Source organism: Hyla sarda, chromosome 9, assembly GCF_029499605.1.
Source record: "Hyla sarda isolate aHylSar1 chromosome 9, aHylSar1.hap1, whole genome shotgun sequence".
Taxonomy (NCBI): domain Eukaryota; kingdom Metazoa; phylum Chordata; class Amphibia; order Anura; family Hylidae; genus Hyla; species Hyla sarda.
The window spans coordinates 130,272,881-130,288,531 of record NC_079197.1 but is presented as its reverse complement, the minus strand read 5'-3'; the positions used below and the strand labels follow the sequence as shown (position 1 = coordinate 130,288,531).

The 15,651-nt window shown below is 43.9% G+C and overlaps 1 protein-coding gene across 2 annotated transcripts in view; it reads left to right on the top strand.

Annotated features, from left to right (window-relative positions):
- DOCK11 (dedicator of cytokinesis 11) overlaps window positions 1-15,651 on the top strand; it is a 428,541-nt gene that overhangs the window by 91,578 nt on the left and 321,312 nt on the right. For both annotated transcript variants that reach the window (XM_056539360.1, XM_056539359.1), the window contains exons 2-3: window positions 14,184-14,300; window positions 14,383-14,472. In XM_056539360.1, coding sequence (XP_056395335.1) covers window positions 14,184-14,300; window positions 14,383-14,472 — 207 coding nt within the window. The remainder of the gene's footprint in view (window positions 1-14,183; window positions 14,301-14,382; window positions 14,473-15,651) is intronic.

Here is a 15,651-nt window from a genome sequence, read left to right as displayed (position 1 = left end):
GAGTAATGCTCTCTAACATACTCTGAGACCTTAGGTGCATTTGTACTGAGATTTAATTAAAGACAGGTGGACCCTATTTACTAATTTACTTGCAAATGTAACTTGCGAAGGCATTTGGTCCCATCAGATCTTTGTTAGGGCTTTCACACTAAAGGGGTTAATACATATGCACTTTAAATGTTTCAGATTTTTATCTATAAATAATTTAAAATTCCTTATCATATTTCTCCCCACTAAATAATGAACAATTTTGTATTAGTTCATTCCATAAAATCACAATTAAATAAATCTGAATTGGTGGTTATACCATAATTATGCAAAGCTTTGTAAATAAGTAGAGGTTGACCTAGTAGTAGACTGTGTCATCAGAAAAAGGGCTATTGTTTAACTCAAGTTTTATCAACATATTTCTAAAGAATTATTGGTGATGTTTTATTCTAATTTTCTATTTGACTATCTTTTTCTAAAGTTTTTTTTATCTGGCTACTAAGCTTCCTGTTCTTTAGCGAAATCTGTTCTTCAGTTTCCTATGTGTCATCACAAGATTACAATGAAAGTTGAAAGGATAAGAAAATATCAGACTATTCACAATAAGTAATGTTCAGAGCTTTGCTTCTCCTCCTTTCTGCAGATTTACCTCTGCCCAGTTCACAAAACATGCCTAGAAAACAATAATAAAGGTAAATTGGGTCTGGTCTATTCAATTGTTCCTTTTGTCGACAAGGCTTGTAGTTAAGCATATCTGTAAATTCATTCCGGTAACAACAGCTCAAGCAAAATGACTACTTCCATAATAATGTATGAAAAAAATAGAATAAAGTTAACAGAAAATAGAATTAGTGTCACGATGCCGGCTGGCAGGAGGTGGATCCTCTGTGCCAGAGAGGGATTGGCGTGGACCGTGCTAGTGGACCGGTTCTAAGTCACTACTGGTATTCACCAGAGCCCGCCGCAAAGCGGGATGGTCTTGCTGCGGCGGTAGTGACCAGGTCGTATCCACTAGCAACGGCTCAACCTCTCTGACTGCTGAAGATAGGCGCGGTACAAGGGAGTAGACAGAAGCAAGGTCGGACGTAGCAGAAGGTCGGGGCAGGCAGCAAGGATCGTAGTCAGGGGCAACGGCAGGAGGTCTGGAACACAGGCTAGGAACATACAAGGGAACGCTTTCACTGGCACAATGGCAACAAGATCCGGCGAGGGAGTGCAGGGGAAGTGAGGTATACATAGGGAGTGCACAGGTGAACACACTGATTAGAACCACTGCGCCAATCAGCGGCGCAGTGGCCCTTTAAATCGCAGAGACCCGGCGCGCGCGCGCCCTAGGGAGCGGGGCCGCGCGCGCCGGGACAGGACCGACGGAGAGCGAGTCAGGTACGGGAGCCGGGGTGCGCATCGCGAGCGGGCGCCACCCGCATCGCGAATCGCATCCCGGCTGGATGCGGAATCGCAGCGCACCCGGTCAGTGGATCTGACCGGGGCGCTGCGGGAGCGAGAGTGTAGCGAGCGCTCCGGGGAGGAGCGGGGACCCGGAGCGCTCGGCGTAACAGTACCCCCCCCCCTTGGGTCTCCCCCTCTTCTTGGAGCCTGAGAACCTGAGGACCAGAGACCAGATTTTTATCTAGGATATTGTCCTCAGGTTCCCAGGATCTCTCTTCAGGACCACAGCCCTCCCAGTCAACCAAAAAGAAGGTTTTTCCTCTGACCTTTTTGGAGGCCAGTATCTCCTTTACAGGAAAGATGTCTGAAGAACCGGAGACAGGAGTGGGAGAGATAAGTTTAGGAGAGAAACGGTTGATGATGAGTGGTTTAAGAAGAGAAACGTGAAAGGCATTAGGAATACGAAGAGAAGGAGGGAGAAGAAGTTTATAAGAGACAGGATTAATCTGGCACAAAATTTTGAAAGGACCAAGATAGCGTGGTCCCAATTTGTAGCTGGGAACACGGAAGCGGACATATTTAGCGGAGAGCCATACCTTGTCTCCGGGAGAAAAAATGGGGGGAGCTCTTCTTTTCTTATCAGCAAACTTCTTCATGCGTGATGAAGCCTGTAAGAGAGAATTTTGGGTCTCTTTCCATATGGTGGAAAGATCACGAGTTATTTCATCCACAGCGGGTACACCAGAGGGCAAGGGAGTAGGGAGGGGGGGAAGAGGGTGACGGCCGTACACCACGAAAAATGGGGATTTGGAAGAAGATTCAGAAACTCTGAAGTTATACGAGAATTCGGCCCATGGCAGAAGATCTGCCCAGTCATCCTGGCGGGAGGAAACAAAATGCCGTAAATAATCACCCAGGACCTGGTTAATTCTTTCTACTTGCCCATTGGATTGAGGATGATAAGCAGAAGAAAAGTTTAATTTAATCTTGAGTTGTTTACAGAGAGCCCTCCAGAATTTAGACACGAATTGGACGCCTCTATCCGAGACGATCTGCGTGGGCAACCCGTGAAGACGAAAAATGTGTACAAAAAATTGTTTTGCCAACTGAGGCGCAGAAGGAAGACCAGGAAGAGGGATGAAATGTGCCATCTTGGAGAATCGATCAACGACCACCCAAACAACAGTGTTACCACGGGATGAGGGTAAGTCTGTAATAAAGTCCATACCAATCAGAGACCAAGGCTGTTCGGGAACAGGCAGAGGATGAAGAAGACCAGCGGGCTTCTGGCGAGGAGTCTTATCCAGGGCACAGACAGTGCAGGCTCGCACAAAATCCACAACATCCGTCTCCAGAGTCGGCCACCAATAGAAACGAGAGATGAGTTGCACGGATTTCTTGATGCCCGCATGACCTGCGAGATGGGAGGAGTGACCCCATTTGAGGATTCCGAGGCGTTGGCGTGGAGAGACGAAGGTCTTCCCTGGAGGAGTTTGCCTGATGGAGGCTGGAGAAGTGGAGATCAGGCAGTCAGGAGGAATGATGTGTTGCGGAGAGAGCTCTACTTCCGAGGCATCCGAGGAACGAGAGAGAGCATCGGCCCTAATGTTCTTATCGGCAGGCCGAAAGTGAATTTCAAAATTAAATCGGGCAAAGTACAGAGACCACCTGGCCTGGCGAGGATTCAGCCGTTGGGCAGACTGGAGATAGGAGAGGTTCTTGTGATCGGTGTAAATAATAACTGGAAATCTTGATCCCTCCAGCAGATGCCTCCATTCCTCAAGTGCTAATTTAATGGCTAGTAGCTCTCGATCCCCGATGGAGTAGTTCCTCTCCGCCGGAGAGAAGGTCTTAGAAAAAAAACCACAAGTAACAGCATGCCCGGAAGAATTTTTTTGTAGAAGGACCGCTCCAGCTCCTACTGAGGAGGCATCAACCTCCAATAGGAAGGGTTTAGATGGGTCAGGTCTGGAGAGCACGGGAGCTGAAGAAAAGGCAGACTTGAGGTGTTTAAAGGCGTCTTCCGCTTGAGGAGGCCATGACTTAGGATTGGCATTCTTTTTGGTTAAAGCCACGATAGGAGCCACAATGGTGGAAAAATGTGGAATAAATTGTCTGTAATAATTGGCGAACCCCAAAAAACGTTGGATAGCACGGAGTCCGGAGGGGCGTGGCCAATCTAATACGGCAGAGAGTTTGTCTGGATCCATTTGTAGTCCCTGGCCAGAGACCAAGTATCCTAGGAAAGGAAGAGATTGACATTCAAACAGACATTTCTCCATTTTGGCATAAAGTTGATTGTCACGAAGTCTCTGAAGAACCATGCGGACATGCTGGCGGTGTTCTTCTAGGTTGGCAGAAAAAATCAGGATATCGTCCAGATACACAACAACACAGGAATATAAGAGATCACGAAAAATTTCATTAACAAAGTCTTGGAAGACGGCAGGGGCGTTGCACAGGCCAAAGGGCATGACCAGATACTCAAAGTGTCCATCTCTAGTGTTAAATGCCGTTTTCCATTCATCCCCCTCTCTGATGCGGATGAGATTATAAGCACCTCTTAAGTCCAGTTTGGTAAAGATGTGGGCACCTTGGAGGCGATCAAAGAGTTCAGAGATGAGAGGTAGAGGGTAGCGGTTCTTTACCGTGATTTTATTAAGACCGCGGTAGTCAATGCAAGGACGTAGGGAGCCATCTTTTTTGGACACAAAGAAAAATCCGGCTCCGGCAGGAGAGGAGGATTTGCGGATAAAGCCCTTTTTTAAATTTTCCTGGATGTACTCAGACATAGCAAGAGTCTCTGGGGCAGAGAGAGGATAAATTCTGCCCCGGGGTGGAGTAGTGCCCGGGAGGAGGTCAATAGGACAGTCATAAGGCCTGTGAGGAGGTAGAGTCTCAACTGTTTTTTGCAAAAAACATCCGCAAAGTCCATATAGGCCTTAGGGAGACCGGTTACAGGGGGAACCACAGGGTCACGGCAAGGAGTACTGGTAACCGGTTTAAGGCAGTCCTTGAAACAAGAGGGACCCAAACTCTTGATCTCCCCTGTGGACCAATCCAGGGTTGGGGAATGGTGTTGAAGCCAGGGTAGTCCAAGGAGAATTTCGGAAGTGCAATTGGAGAGGACCAAAAACTCAATTTTTTCGTGGTGAGGTCCGATGCACATTAGGAGGGGTTCCGTGCGGTAACGCACGGCACAGTCCAATCTTTCATTGTTAACGCAATTGATGTAGAGAGGTCTGGCGAGACTGGTCACTGGGATGTTGAACCTGTTGATGAGAGAGGCCAAAATAAAGTTTCCTGCAGATCCGGAGTCCAAGAAGGCCTTAGTGGAGAAGGAGAAGGTAGAGGCAGATATCCGCACAGGCACAGTAAGACGTGGAGAAGCAGAGTTGACATCAAGGACTGTTTCACCTCTGTGCGGAGTCAGCGTACGTCTTTCCAGGCGGGGAGGACGGATAGGACAATCCTTCAGGAAGTGTTCGGTACCGGCACAGTACAGGCAGAGATTCTCCATGCGGCGTCGTGTCCTCTCTTGAGGTGTCAGGCGAGACCGGTCAACTTGCATAGCCTCCACGGCGGGAGGCACAGGAACGGATTGCAGAGGACCAGAGGAGAGAGGAGCCGGGGAGAAAAAACGCCTCGTGCGAACAAAGTCCATATCCTGGCGGAGCTCCCGACGCCTTTCGGAAAAACGCATGTCAATGCGAGTGGCTAGATGAATGAGTTCATGTAGGTTAGCAGGAATTTCTCGTGCGGCCAGAACATCTTTAATGTTGCTGGATAGGCCTTTTTTAAAGGTCGCGCAGAGGGCCTCATTATTCCAGGAAAGTTCTGAAGCAAGAGTACGGAATTGCACGGCGTACTCGCCAACGGAAGAATTACCCTGGACCAAGTTCAGCAGGGCAGTCTCAGCAGAAGAGGCTCGGGCAGGTTCCTCAAAGACACTTCGAATTTCCGAGAAGAAGGAGTGTACAGAGGCAGTGACAGGGTCATTGCGGTCCCAGAGCGGTGTGGCCCATGACAGAGCTTTTCCAGACAGAAGACTGACTACGAAAGCCACCTTAGACCTTTCAGTAGGAAACTGGTCCGACATCATCTCCAAGTGCAGGGAACATTGTGAAAGAAAGCCACGGCAAAACTTAGAGTCCCCATCAAATTTATCCGGCAAGGATAGTCGTAGGCCTGAGGCGGCCACTCGCTGCGGAGGAGGTGCAGGAGCTGGCGGAGGAGATGATTGCTGAAGCTGTGGTAGTAGCTGCTGTAGCATCACGGTCAGTTGAGACAGCTGGTGGCCTTGTTGCGCTATCTGTTGTGACTGCTGGGTGACCACCGTGGTGAGGTCGGCGACAACTGGCAGAGGAACTTCAGCGGGATCCATGGCCGGATCTACTGTCACGATGCCGGCTGGCAGGAGGTGGATCCTCTGTGCCAGAGAGGGATTGGCGTGGACCGTGCTAGTGGACCGGTTCTAAGTCACTACTGGTATTCACCAGAGCCTGCCGCAAAGCGGGATGGTCTTGCTGCGGCGGTAGTGACCAGGTCGTATCCACTAGCAACGGCTCAACCTCTCTGACTGCTGAAGATAGGCGCGGTACAAGGGAGTAGACAGAAGCAAGGTCGGACGTAGCAGAAGGTCGGGGCAGGCAGCAAGGATCGTAGTCAGGGGCAACGGCAGGAGGTCTGGAACACAGGCTAGGAACATACAAGGGAACGCTTTCACTGGCACAATGGCAACAAGATCCGGCGAGGGAGTGCAGGGGAAGTGAGGTATACATAGGGAGTGCACAGGTGAACACACTGATTAGAACCACTGCGCCAATCAGCGGCGCAGTGGCCCTTTAAATCGCAGAGACCCGGCGCGCGCGCGCCCTAGGGAGCGGGGCCGCGCGCGCCGGGACAGGACCGACGGAGAGCGAGTCAGGTACGGGAGCCGGGGTGCGCATCGCGAGCGGGCGCCACCCGCATCGCGAATCGCATCCCGGCTGGATGCGGAATCGCAGCGCACCCGGTCAGTGGATCTGACCGGGGCGCTGCGGGAGCGAGAGTGTAGCGAGCGCTCCGGGGAGGAGCGGGGACCCGGAGCGCTCGGCGTAACAATTAGATTAGAAAAAAGAACAAGTTTTAGTATCTGACTCCACTCCCCCCCCCCCCCACCACCACCACCACTTCTCCTGTAATTCTTAGTATTACACTCTGAAAATCAGATCAGCTTTGTCCTGTGTTCGCAAAACAAGCAATACAAGTTTATGGAGGGGGAAGGAGAAAGATCCACCAACCAGCTCTGGGAGAGCTGCAAATTATGCTTGAAGTCTGCAGTGCAAAAATCTCCTGAAAAATACCATATGCAAGTTATACAGTCATGGCCGTAAATGTCAGCACCCCTGAAAAAGAAAATGAATTATTTCTCACAGAAAAGGATTGCAGTAACACATGTTTTGCTATACACATGTTTATTCCCTTTCTGTGTATTGGAACTAAACAAAAAAAATAAAAATAAATTGGACATAATCTCACAACTCCAAAAATGGGCTGGACAAAATTATTGGCACCCTTGACTTAATATTTATTTGCACACCCTTTGGAAAAAATAACTGAAATCAGTTTCTTCCTATAACCATCAATAAGCTTCTTACCCCTCTCAGCCGGAATGTTGGACCATTCTTCCTTAGCAAACTGCTCCAGGTCTCTCTTATTGGAAGGCGCCTTTTCCCAACAGCAATTTTAAGATCTCTCCACAGGGGTTCAATGGGATTTAGATCTGGACTCATTGCTGACCACTTCAGAACTCCCCAGCGCTTTGATGCCATCCAATTCTGGGTGCTTTTTGACTTATCTTTGGGGTCATTGTCCTGCTGGAAGATCTCGGACGCAATCCCAACTTTCTGACACTGGGCTGTACAGTGCGACCCAAAATCCGTTGGTAATCCTCAGATTTCATGATGCCTTGCACACATTCAAAGTACCCAGTGCCAGAGGCAGCAGAACAACCCCAAAACATAATTGAACCTTCACCATATTTCACTGTAGGTACTGTGTTCTTTTCTTTGTAGGCTTCATTCCGTTTTCAGTAAACAGTAGAATGATGTTCTTTACCAAAAAGCTCTATCTTGGTCTCATCTGTCCACAAGATGTTTTCCCAGAAGGATTTTGACTTACTCAAGTTCATTTTGGCAAAATGTAGTCTTTCTTTTTTATGTCTCTGTGTCAGCAGTGGGGTCCTCTTGTGTCTCCTGCCATAGCGTTTCATTTAATTTCATTTAAATGTCGACAGATAATTCACACTGACACTGATGCTCCCTGAGCCTGCAGGACAGCTTGAATATCTTTGGAACTTGTTTGGGGCTGCTTATCCACCATCCGGACTATCCTGCGTTGACACCTTTCATCAATTTTTCTCTCGTCCATGCCCAGGGAGATTAGCTACAGTGCCATGGCTTGCAAACTTCTTTATAATGTTGCGCACTGTGGATAAAGGTAAATCTAGATCTCTGGAGATGGACTTGTAACCTTGAGATTGTTGATATTTTTCCACAATTTTGATTCTCATGTCCTCAGACAGTTCTCTTCTCCTCTTTCTGTTGTCCATGCTTAGTGTGGCACACACAGACACACAATGCAAAGACTAAGTGAACTTCTCTCCTTTTTATCTGCTTTTAGGTGTGATTTTTATATTGCCCACACCTGTTACTTGCCCCAGGTGAGTTTAAAGAAGCATCATATGCTTGAAACAATCTTGTTTTTCCACAAATTTTGAAAGGGTGCCAATAATTTTGTCCAGCCCATTTTTGGAGTTTGGTGACATTATGTCCAATTTGCTTTTTTTCCTCCCTTTTCTGGTTTAGTTCCAATACACACAAAGGGAATAAACATGTGTATAGCAAAACACGTGTTACTGCAATCCTTTTCTGTGAGAAACATGTGTTCATTTTCTTGAAAAATTTCAGGGGTGCCAACATTTGCAACCATGACTGTATAATGGCCAGAAATACTGCTGCTCCTCATGTACACTTGCAGGGCAGCTTATCCTGAAAAGTCAGATACGCTTTAAAAGAATATGCCTAGATTAGGTCACTTGGAGATTCTCTGGCTATTACTCAGAAGTAAGAAAACTACCTTCTTGCAGGTCACCTCCAAAATAAAGCCAAACAAATCCCTCAGCACTTGGGCCACTAACTATACTTTTATAGCTTGCCCTACCTATGCCACTGGAGGGCTTATCCCAGCCAGTGTAAAACACAGATATCATGCAACCTTTTAACTCATTGTTCACACTTAGCTTATCTTGTGTTGCTCAGCCAGCTCATCTGACAGTCCCTCTGAATGTCGCAGGCTTTTAGCATATCTTGCTGCAAAACTCTACAAATGCTCTTGCCAAACATGAAAGATCTGTTGTGCAAATATGTCCGAAAAGTTTGTCTTGCTTTCCACATTTTTATTTTTAAATGTTTTAATGTATACCTTATAGTTTTTTTTCTCATAAATTAGTATATTTGTGTAGTGAAAATATAACTTAGGCTACACAAAGTTTTTGGTCCCCGTTTAAATGGCTGTTAAATAATACATTGTATTAGCATCCATTTTTCCATTGAAAAAAAAACAGACATTTTCTTACCTGCCCTGTTTTTTGAGCTGTAAAATGGCCAAATAAGGCTGAGTTCACACCACGTTTTCTTAAATACGGCTCCCGTATACAGTTGGGAGGAGGGGGGCGGGGCTTAATCGCGGCGCCCGCACTCAGCCGTATTCGGGAACCGTATTTAATGTATGTCTATGAGCCGACCGGAGTGAACCGCAGCCTCCGGTCGGCTTCGTTTTTGTCCGTATGCGGTTTTCCGACCGCAGGCAAAAACGTGGTTGACCACGTTTTTGCCTGCGGTCGGGAAACCGCATACGGCTGAAAACGAAGCCGACCGGAGGCTGCGGTTCACTCCGGTCGGCTCATAGACATACATTAAATACGGTTCCCGAATACGGCTGAGTGCGGGGGCCGCGATTAAGCCCCGCCCCCCTCCTCCCAACCGTATACGGGAACCGTATTTAAGAAAACGTGGTGTGAACCCAGCCTAACACAAATAACAGCAGTTTCTTATAAGTAAAGACAGCTGCAAAACAACTGAACATACCATTGGTTTGTATTTAAAAAAAAAAATAATATATATATATATATATATATATATATATATACATACAGCAAAAAGGCAGAATATATATATATATATATATATATATATATATTTGTGTAATACTGATTTGTATTTGTGTAATTCCGCCTCTCAGTCCATCAGGTTATAAATTAGTTTACACAGGCGTTTAAAGGGTTCCCCATTTTTTGACCTTTTTTTTGTTTGTTTTTTTCAAAACAAGCTTTGTAATTCATGTACATTATCATCTGAACCACCTTGTGGATTTGTCCTTTGGTGGAATTACACTTTTACATACTTATATCATACATCTGCATTTCTCAGGAAATGTAAGTCAGCCGTGCTTGTTTATGGTGATATTTGTGTTAAGTCACTAAGGAAATTAGGTCATACTGTCACTACTACATACTGTTGTATTTGCCAATTGCTTGCAATGGAAACAAGCAATTAAATAAACGTTTGAACTTTATTACCTCTCTCTCCATGCATTATGTATTATGTCCTCAGTTAGGGAATATTTTAGTAGTACCAAAGCCATTCCATGTTTTTTTCAGAATACTGGGACCTGCCTTATGTACAGTAGTAAAGGAATTATCACAATAGGTTTTTCATTTAGGAGAAAGTCCAATTTTTTTTTTAAGTTGAAAACAGTGTCAAGGCCTGTTTGGTAGTCCAGTTTTAGTTCTCTTAAATTTTATTAACTGCTTTCTTCCTGGATCATCTGTGTATAGGTTGTGTTTTACATTGCAGTTCAGCTCTGTTAAAGTAAATAGGATGAGCCAACTACTACACACAACCATCGGACAGGTTATAAGACTGTTTAGCCTAACCTTGTACAACAACTTTAAGTTGGATTTACATTACCTCTTATACCAAAAAAAGTGTGGGCACCAGAAGGAGTTCAGATTCAAGTAATTATAATAGAACCTAAACCAGAAAATTTTGCAGACCAGACATTGTACAAATGCAATTATAGTTGTAATGTGAGGTTTGGTTCTTATCCTACCATGATGTTCCCTTTAGAAGATAGTTGTAGACCAATGTAATACAAACAAACCAGTTTATTGAACTTCATTCATGTACAGAGCCCCAGCTATTTTTGTGATTGCAAATATCAATTGGGGGACACTGTCATTATGAAAAAGCACTGTCATTATGAAAAATTTTTATATTTTGTAGTACTACTGATAAGATGACTTTTTAAAATATACATTTATTTTTTAAAAAAATTCAATTTTCAAAAAAAATAAAAAAAGCCGCCACTAGGGGTCATCTATCTTTAAGCAGACAGACTACTCTGTATTTTGCAGCATACTGAATACCTGCCATAAAGTGTGTTGGTGTCGAGTATAGGAGATCATCACTGCAGCCTTCAGCTGTTCCTATACTACAACTCCCATGATGGGAACTCTGTTTTAGAGCTGTTTATTCTCCCACTGTGTGCCTCCAGCTCTTGCAAAACTACAGACAAAGGATGTGTGGGCATGCTGGGAGTTGTAGTTTTGCAACAGCTAAATGGAACACTTCTCTAACACAGTAACCAGGGTAATACGGGGGACAGGCAACCAGAGTAATACGGGGAATGGGAGGACTACAGTACCCAGAAATATTATCAGAATTGGGGTTATTTAGTTTAGAAAAAAGAAGACTTAAGGGAGACCTAATAACTATGTATAAATATATCAGGGGACAGTACAGAGATCTCTCCCATGATCTATTTATACCCAGGACTGTATCTATAACAAGAGGGCATCCTCTACGTTTAGAGGAAAGATTGTTTCTACACCAGCACAGACAGGGGTTCTTTACTGTAAGAGCAGTGAGACTGTGGAATTCTCTCCCGGAGGAGGTGGTCATGGGGAACTCTGTAATAGAGTTCAAAAGGGGCCTGTATGCATTTTTGGAGAATAATAACATTACAGGTTATGGATACTAGATTTATAGGGACAGAACGTTGATCCAGGGATCTATTCGGATTCATATTTGTAGTCGGGAAGGAATTTTTACCTCTAGTATGAGTTTTTTTTTGCCTTCCTCTGGATCAACTCAGTAGGGACTCATTAGGGGTATAGGTTGAACTTGATGGACTCTTTTTTCAACCTTATGAACTATGTTACTATGTTACAGTGCTTTACAAGCACTGCAGCTCCAGCTGTTGCAAAACTACAACTCCCAGCATGCTTGAACCGACAAAGCATTCTCTGACTCCTGAATGACGGACAAGCTAATCAGACATTCAGGAGTCTGTGAAAGCTGAATTACACACATAGTGACAGCTACATTGATTACCATCCAGCTTTACAAGGAACAGATAGAAAATCTATGCATGAAAACTACTGTGCAGTGATTGCCAGGCTGCTCCCAAACTCAGAGCAGATGAGTCATCCACAGTGAGGGAGGGAGACAGACATGCCCCCTCCACAAGGCAAGAACACAAAGCAAGTGAGCAAGATATTAATGCTATTTGTTAGGGATATATAGGTCCTAGACACATAACAATTATACGTACATGATCAGGATTAGGTACTGAGTAACATATCACTTTTTTTTTTTTTTTGTAAAGGTGTGCTTTGACTAGAATATGACTACTCAATGATGCAGATTGGTCTCACTTTCCTGTTTAATTCATAGGGCCCCCTCTCTGTCATCTGTTACTTTACACAGCATCACACCTATTTTTCAATTCCGGTGTCTGCTTGGTGACTATTTCCTTTTATTAGTTATTGGTTATTGGTTTTCCCACCCAGTTATAGTTATTTCACTGCCAGCTTCTGTCCCCGTCTGGCACTAGATCTGCCTTCAAATGGGCTTATAACCATGGCCCCATTATCCAGGAATGATTCTCTGCCCCCAAATCAAACTTAAAGGGGTTCTCATCCCCTAGAAATCTTATATCTCCAAAGGATAGGGGATCTTTGGGCAGGAACCCTGATGCTCATTTATGCTCAGGACACTGGCTTCGGGATGCAGTGGTTGTGACATTACTCCATTCATTTCTATGGGAGGTATGATGCTGTGGTCGCTCAACACACCTCCTCCCATAGACATGAATGGATAAGGGATAAGATGTCTAGGGGCAGAGTACCCCTTTAACTACAGCCTCCCCCAGTTTTGAGCAGTTCGCTGCTTGCCCTGTACAGTTTACCCATGCTTGCCCACATGACAGTCTCAACTTTTCACATTCCCTGTTAAAATGGACCACCTCCTTTAAGTGGGAAAAATGCTGTTGGGCAATTTTTGTGTGCACTCATCAGTGAATTGCAAGGAAGGTAATAGCTTTTTAGATCCCAGAACAACCCCTTTGACCATTTATATTACAATAATTAAAAAGGATGCATAAGGGAAGATTCAACAGAATTCACTGGAAAATAGTTGAAATACAACAAACTATATACATAGGTTTGAGATTTAGTAAGAAAGGGGAACAAGTCTCAATGTAAAGATTTTTAAGGAAATGTATCATCAGGAAATTACATTGTTTAACCCCTTGGGGACGGAGCCCATTATGACCCTGTCAAATAAATTACATATTGATTCACATATACAATATGTTAACTTTATGTTGGCGGTGATCGGAAATAAGTGGGGCGTACCGGGAAGCAGCTGATAAGTACTGGAAGAATTAAGATTTTTAAATAGAAGCAATTTACAAATCTGTTTAACTTTCTTGCACCGGTTGATAAGAAAAAAATGTTTTCCACCAGAAATGTTATAGCTGATTGATGTTTATACTGTTAATATGAATTCTGTAAGATCATGGACCACTATATGGTTATTCTTTTTTCTTTGGAAATCTTGACTCACATTATTATAAACCTTGAGCTGGACTGTTAATAAAGGAATACTGTGTGCAGAATCAGAATCATCTGCCAATGTCCTGCTAGAAACAGCTGCCTCATATTCATACAGATCGTGCAAAGTGAGAGAAAAGCTGGAGAAAGGCCATGGTACAAAATCAGAATTTTGGATAGATTTTCCTTCAGGAAAAAGCATGTAATTCTAGCATTGTACTAGGTTTATTATACAGAACTTGAGAATGCATTATCTAACTGTTATGCAGCAAAGTGAAGAAAAGTTTGCCTCAATTGATGGCAGTCACAAAAACATTAACAAATGCATGAAAATGTAAAGAGTCTGGCCTGATATCACAGTGACGGGAAAAATGTAGATTTATTTGAACAGTAAAAAACAGAATAACAAATAACAAAAGAATCAAGGAAAACACATTTAAAAAAGTTATGAATTGATTTAAATTTTACTTAGTGAAATAAGTATTTGATCCACCTATCAATCAGCCAGATTTCTGGCTCCCAGGTAACACGCTGAGAATAGGAGCACTCTCTAAAAGGGACTTTCAATTATAGCCAATTACATGTTTGAAATTTTCTATAGACAGTGAATAAAGTGAATTTTTAATTTTGGGATAACCCCTAAGAGGTGGTCTGTGTAGTGAGACGCCTTATGATCAGCAAAAAAAAAACATTGGCCAGTGTAGACAAACTTACTGCCCAATGACTGCATTATATTAGTTTGCTCTAATGTCCCCATACATTCCTTTGAGCAGTAGAGTGTGTGCGTAATATGGTGTGATGGTAGATTGACAGCATCGGAAGATAATGCATCTTAGGTTTTGTTCACACTTCTTTTTTTTTTATATAGGAGAAGGCAAGAGTGGTAGAACCTTTGGACTATGAGACCGTCATTTCTCAAAGAAAAGCCCAGATCTTCAGTGATCCACATCGAGATATGCTGATGTTCCCCATGGAGGATGTTTTTGTGAGTACACTCACACTTGTTTTGCTCTTTATTTGTTATATAAATACACATATGGCTTTTTATGGTATTTTTCTTTTGCAAGATGTCAACAGTTGGGCGTCAGCACAGAACCATCACATCTACAGTTCCCGAGGATGCTGAAAACAAAGCCAAGAGCCTGTTTGTAAAAGAGGTATGTAACTCTGACCACTGACAACTGCCGGGAGTTGTTACTAACCGTGTATGTTAGGTTGTAATCTAAGATGGTTATTAGGAGACTTATTTGTTGAAAATTTTTCATTCCCAGGGAACCCTAAAGGGGTGGTCCTGTGAAAAGCAGCCTAACCCCTTATATGCATGATAGGGGATAGGTGTCTGATCGCGGGGGGGGTTTACCGCTGGGACCCCCTGCGATCTCCTGAATAGGCCTCGGCTCTCGGTAAGCAGCACGTGCGGCAGATGGCATGCACTTTATTCATTTCTATGGAAGCGCCGGAGATGCCTGAGTAAAGCACTCGGGTCTCTTCAGCGCTCTCATAGAGAATGAATGAAGTGCTTGCCATCTGCAGCACATGCTCCTCGCAGAGAGCCGATGCCCATTCAGGAGATCCTGTGGATAGAGAACAAATTGCTTTTCACCGGACCACCCCTTTAATACATACTTCTACCTTAATAAAGCTTAGTGTAGGAGCTGTGTAAAGCTTTTTATAATCTTACATATTAAAGGGGTACTCCAGAGGGAAACAAATTATTTTAAATCAGCAGGTGCCATAAAGTTAAACAGGTTTGTAAATTACTTCTATTTAAAAATCTTAATCCTTCCAGTACTTATCAGCTGCTATATGCTCCAGAGGAAGTTCTTTTCTTTTTGAATTTCTTTTCTGTCTGACCACAGTGCTTTCTGCTGACACCTCTGTATGTCTCAGGAACTGCCCAGCGTAGGACATGTTTGCTATGGGGATTTTCTCCTACTCTGGACAGTTCCTGACATGGACAGATGTGTCAGCAGAAAGCACTGTGGTCAGACAGAAAAGAAATTCAAAAAGAAAAGAATTTCCTCTGGAGCATACGGCAGCTGATAAGTACTGGAAGGAATAAGTTGGTTTAAATAATAATGTTTTCAACTGGAGTACCCCTTTAATTGAGATGTGTTGACTACTTCTTAATAAGCAAATTAGACTAGTTGGTTGTTATTGGAAACCGTTGACAAGCTTGTCCTTGAACACATCCTTACCAATTAAGTTGATTTCCTTTAATTCATTTGGGGCAAATACTGAAAAGTTAGCAGACATGTTTTGACACTTTCCAGAATTTAAAGGGGTACTCCAGTGGTAAATTTTTTTGACTATATGGCATCTTCTTTGTAAGTAAT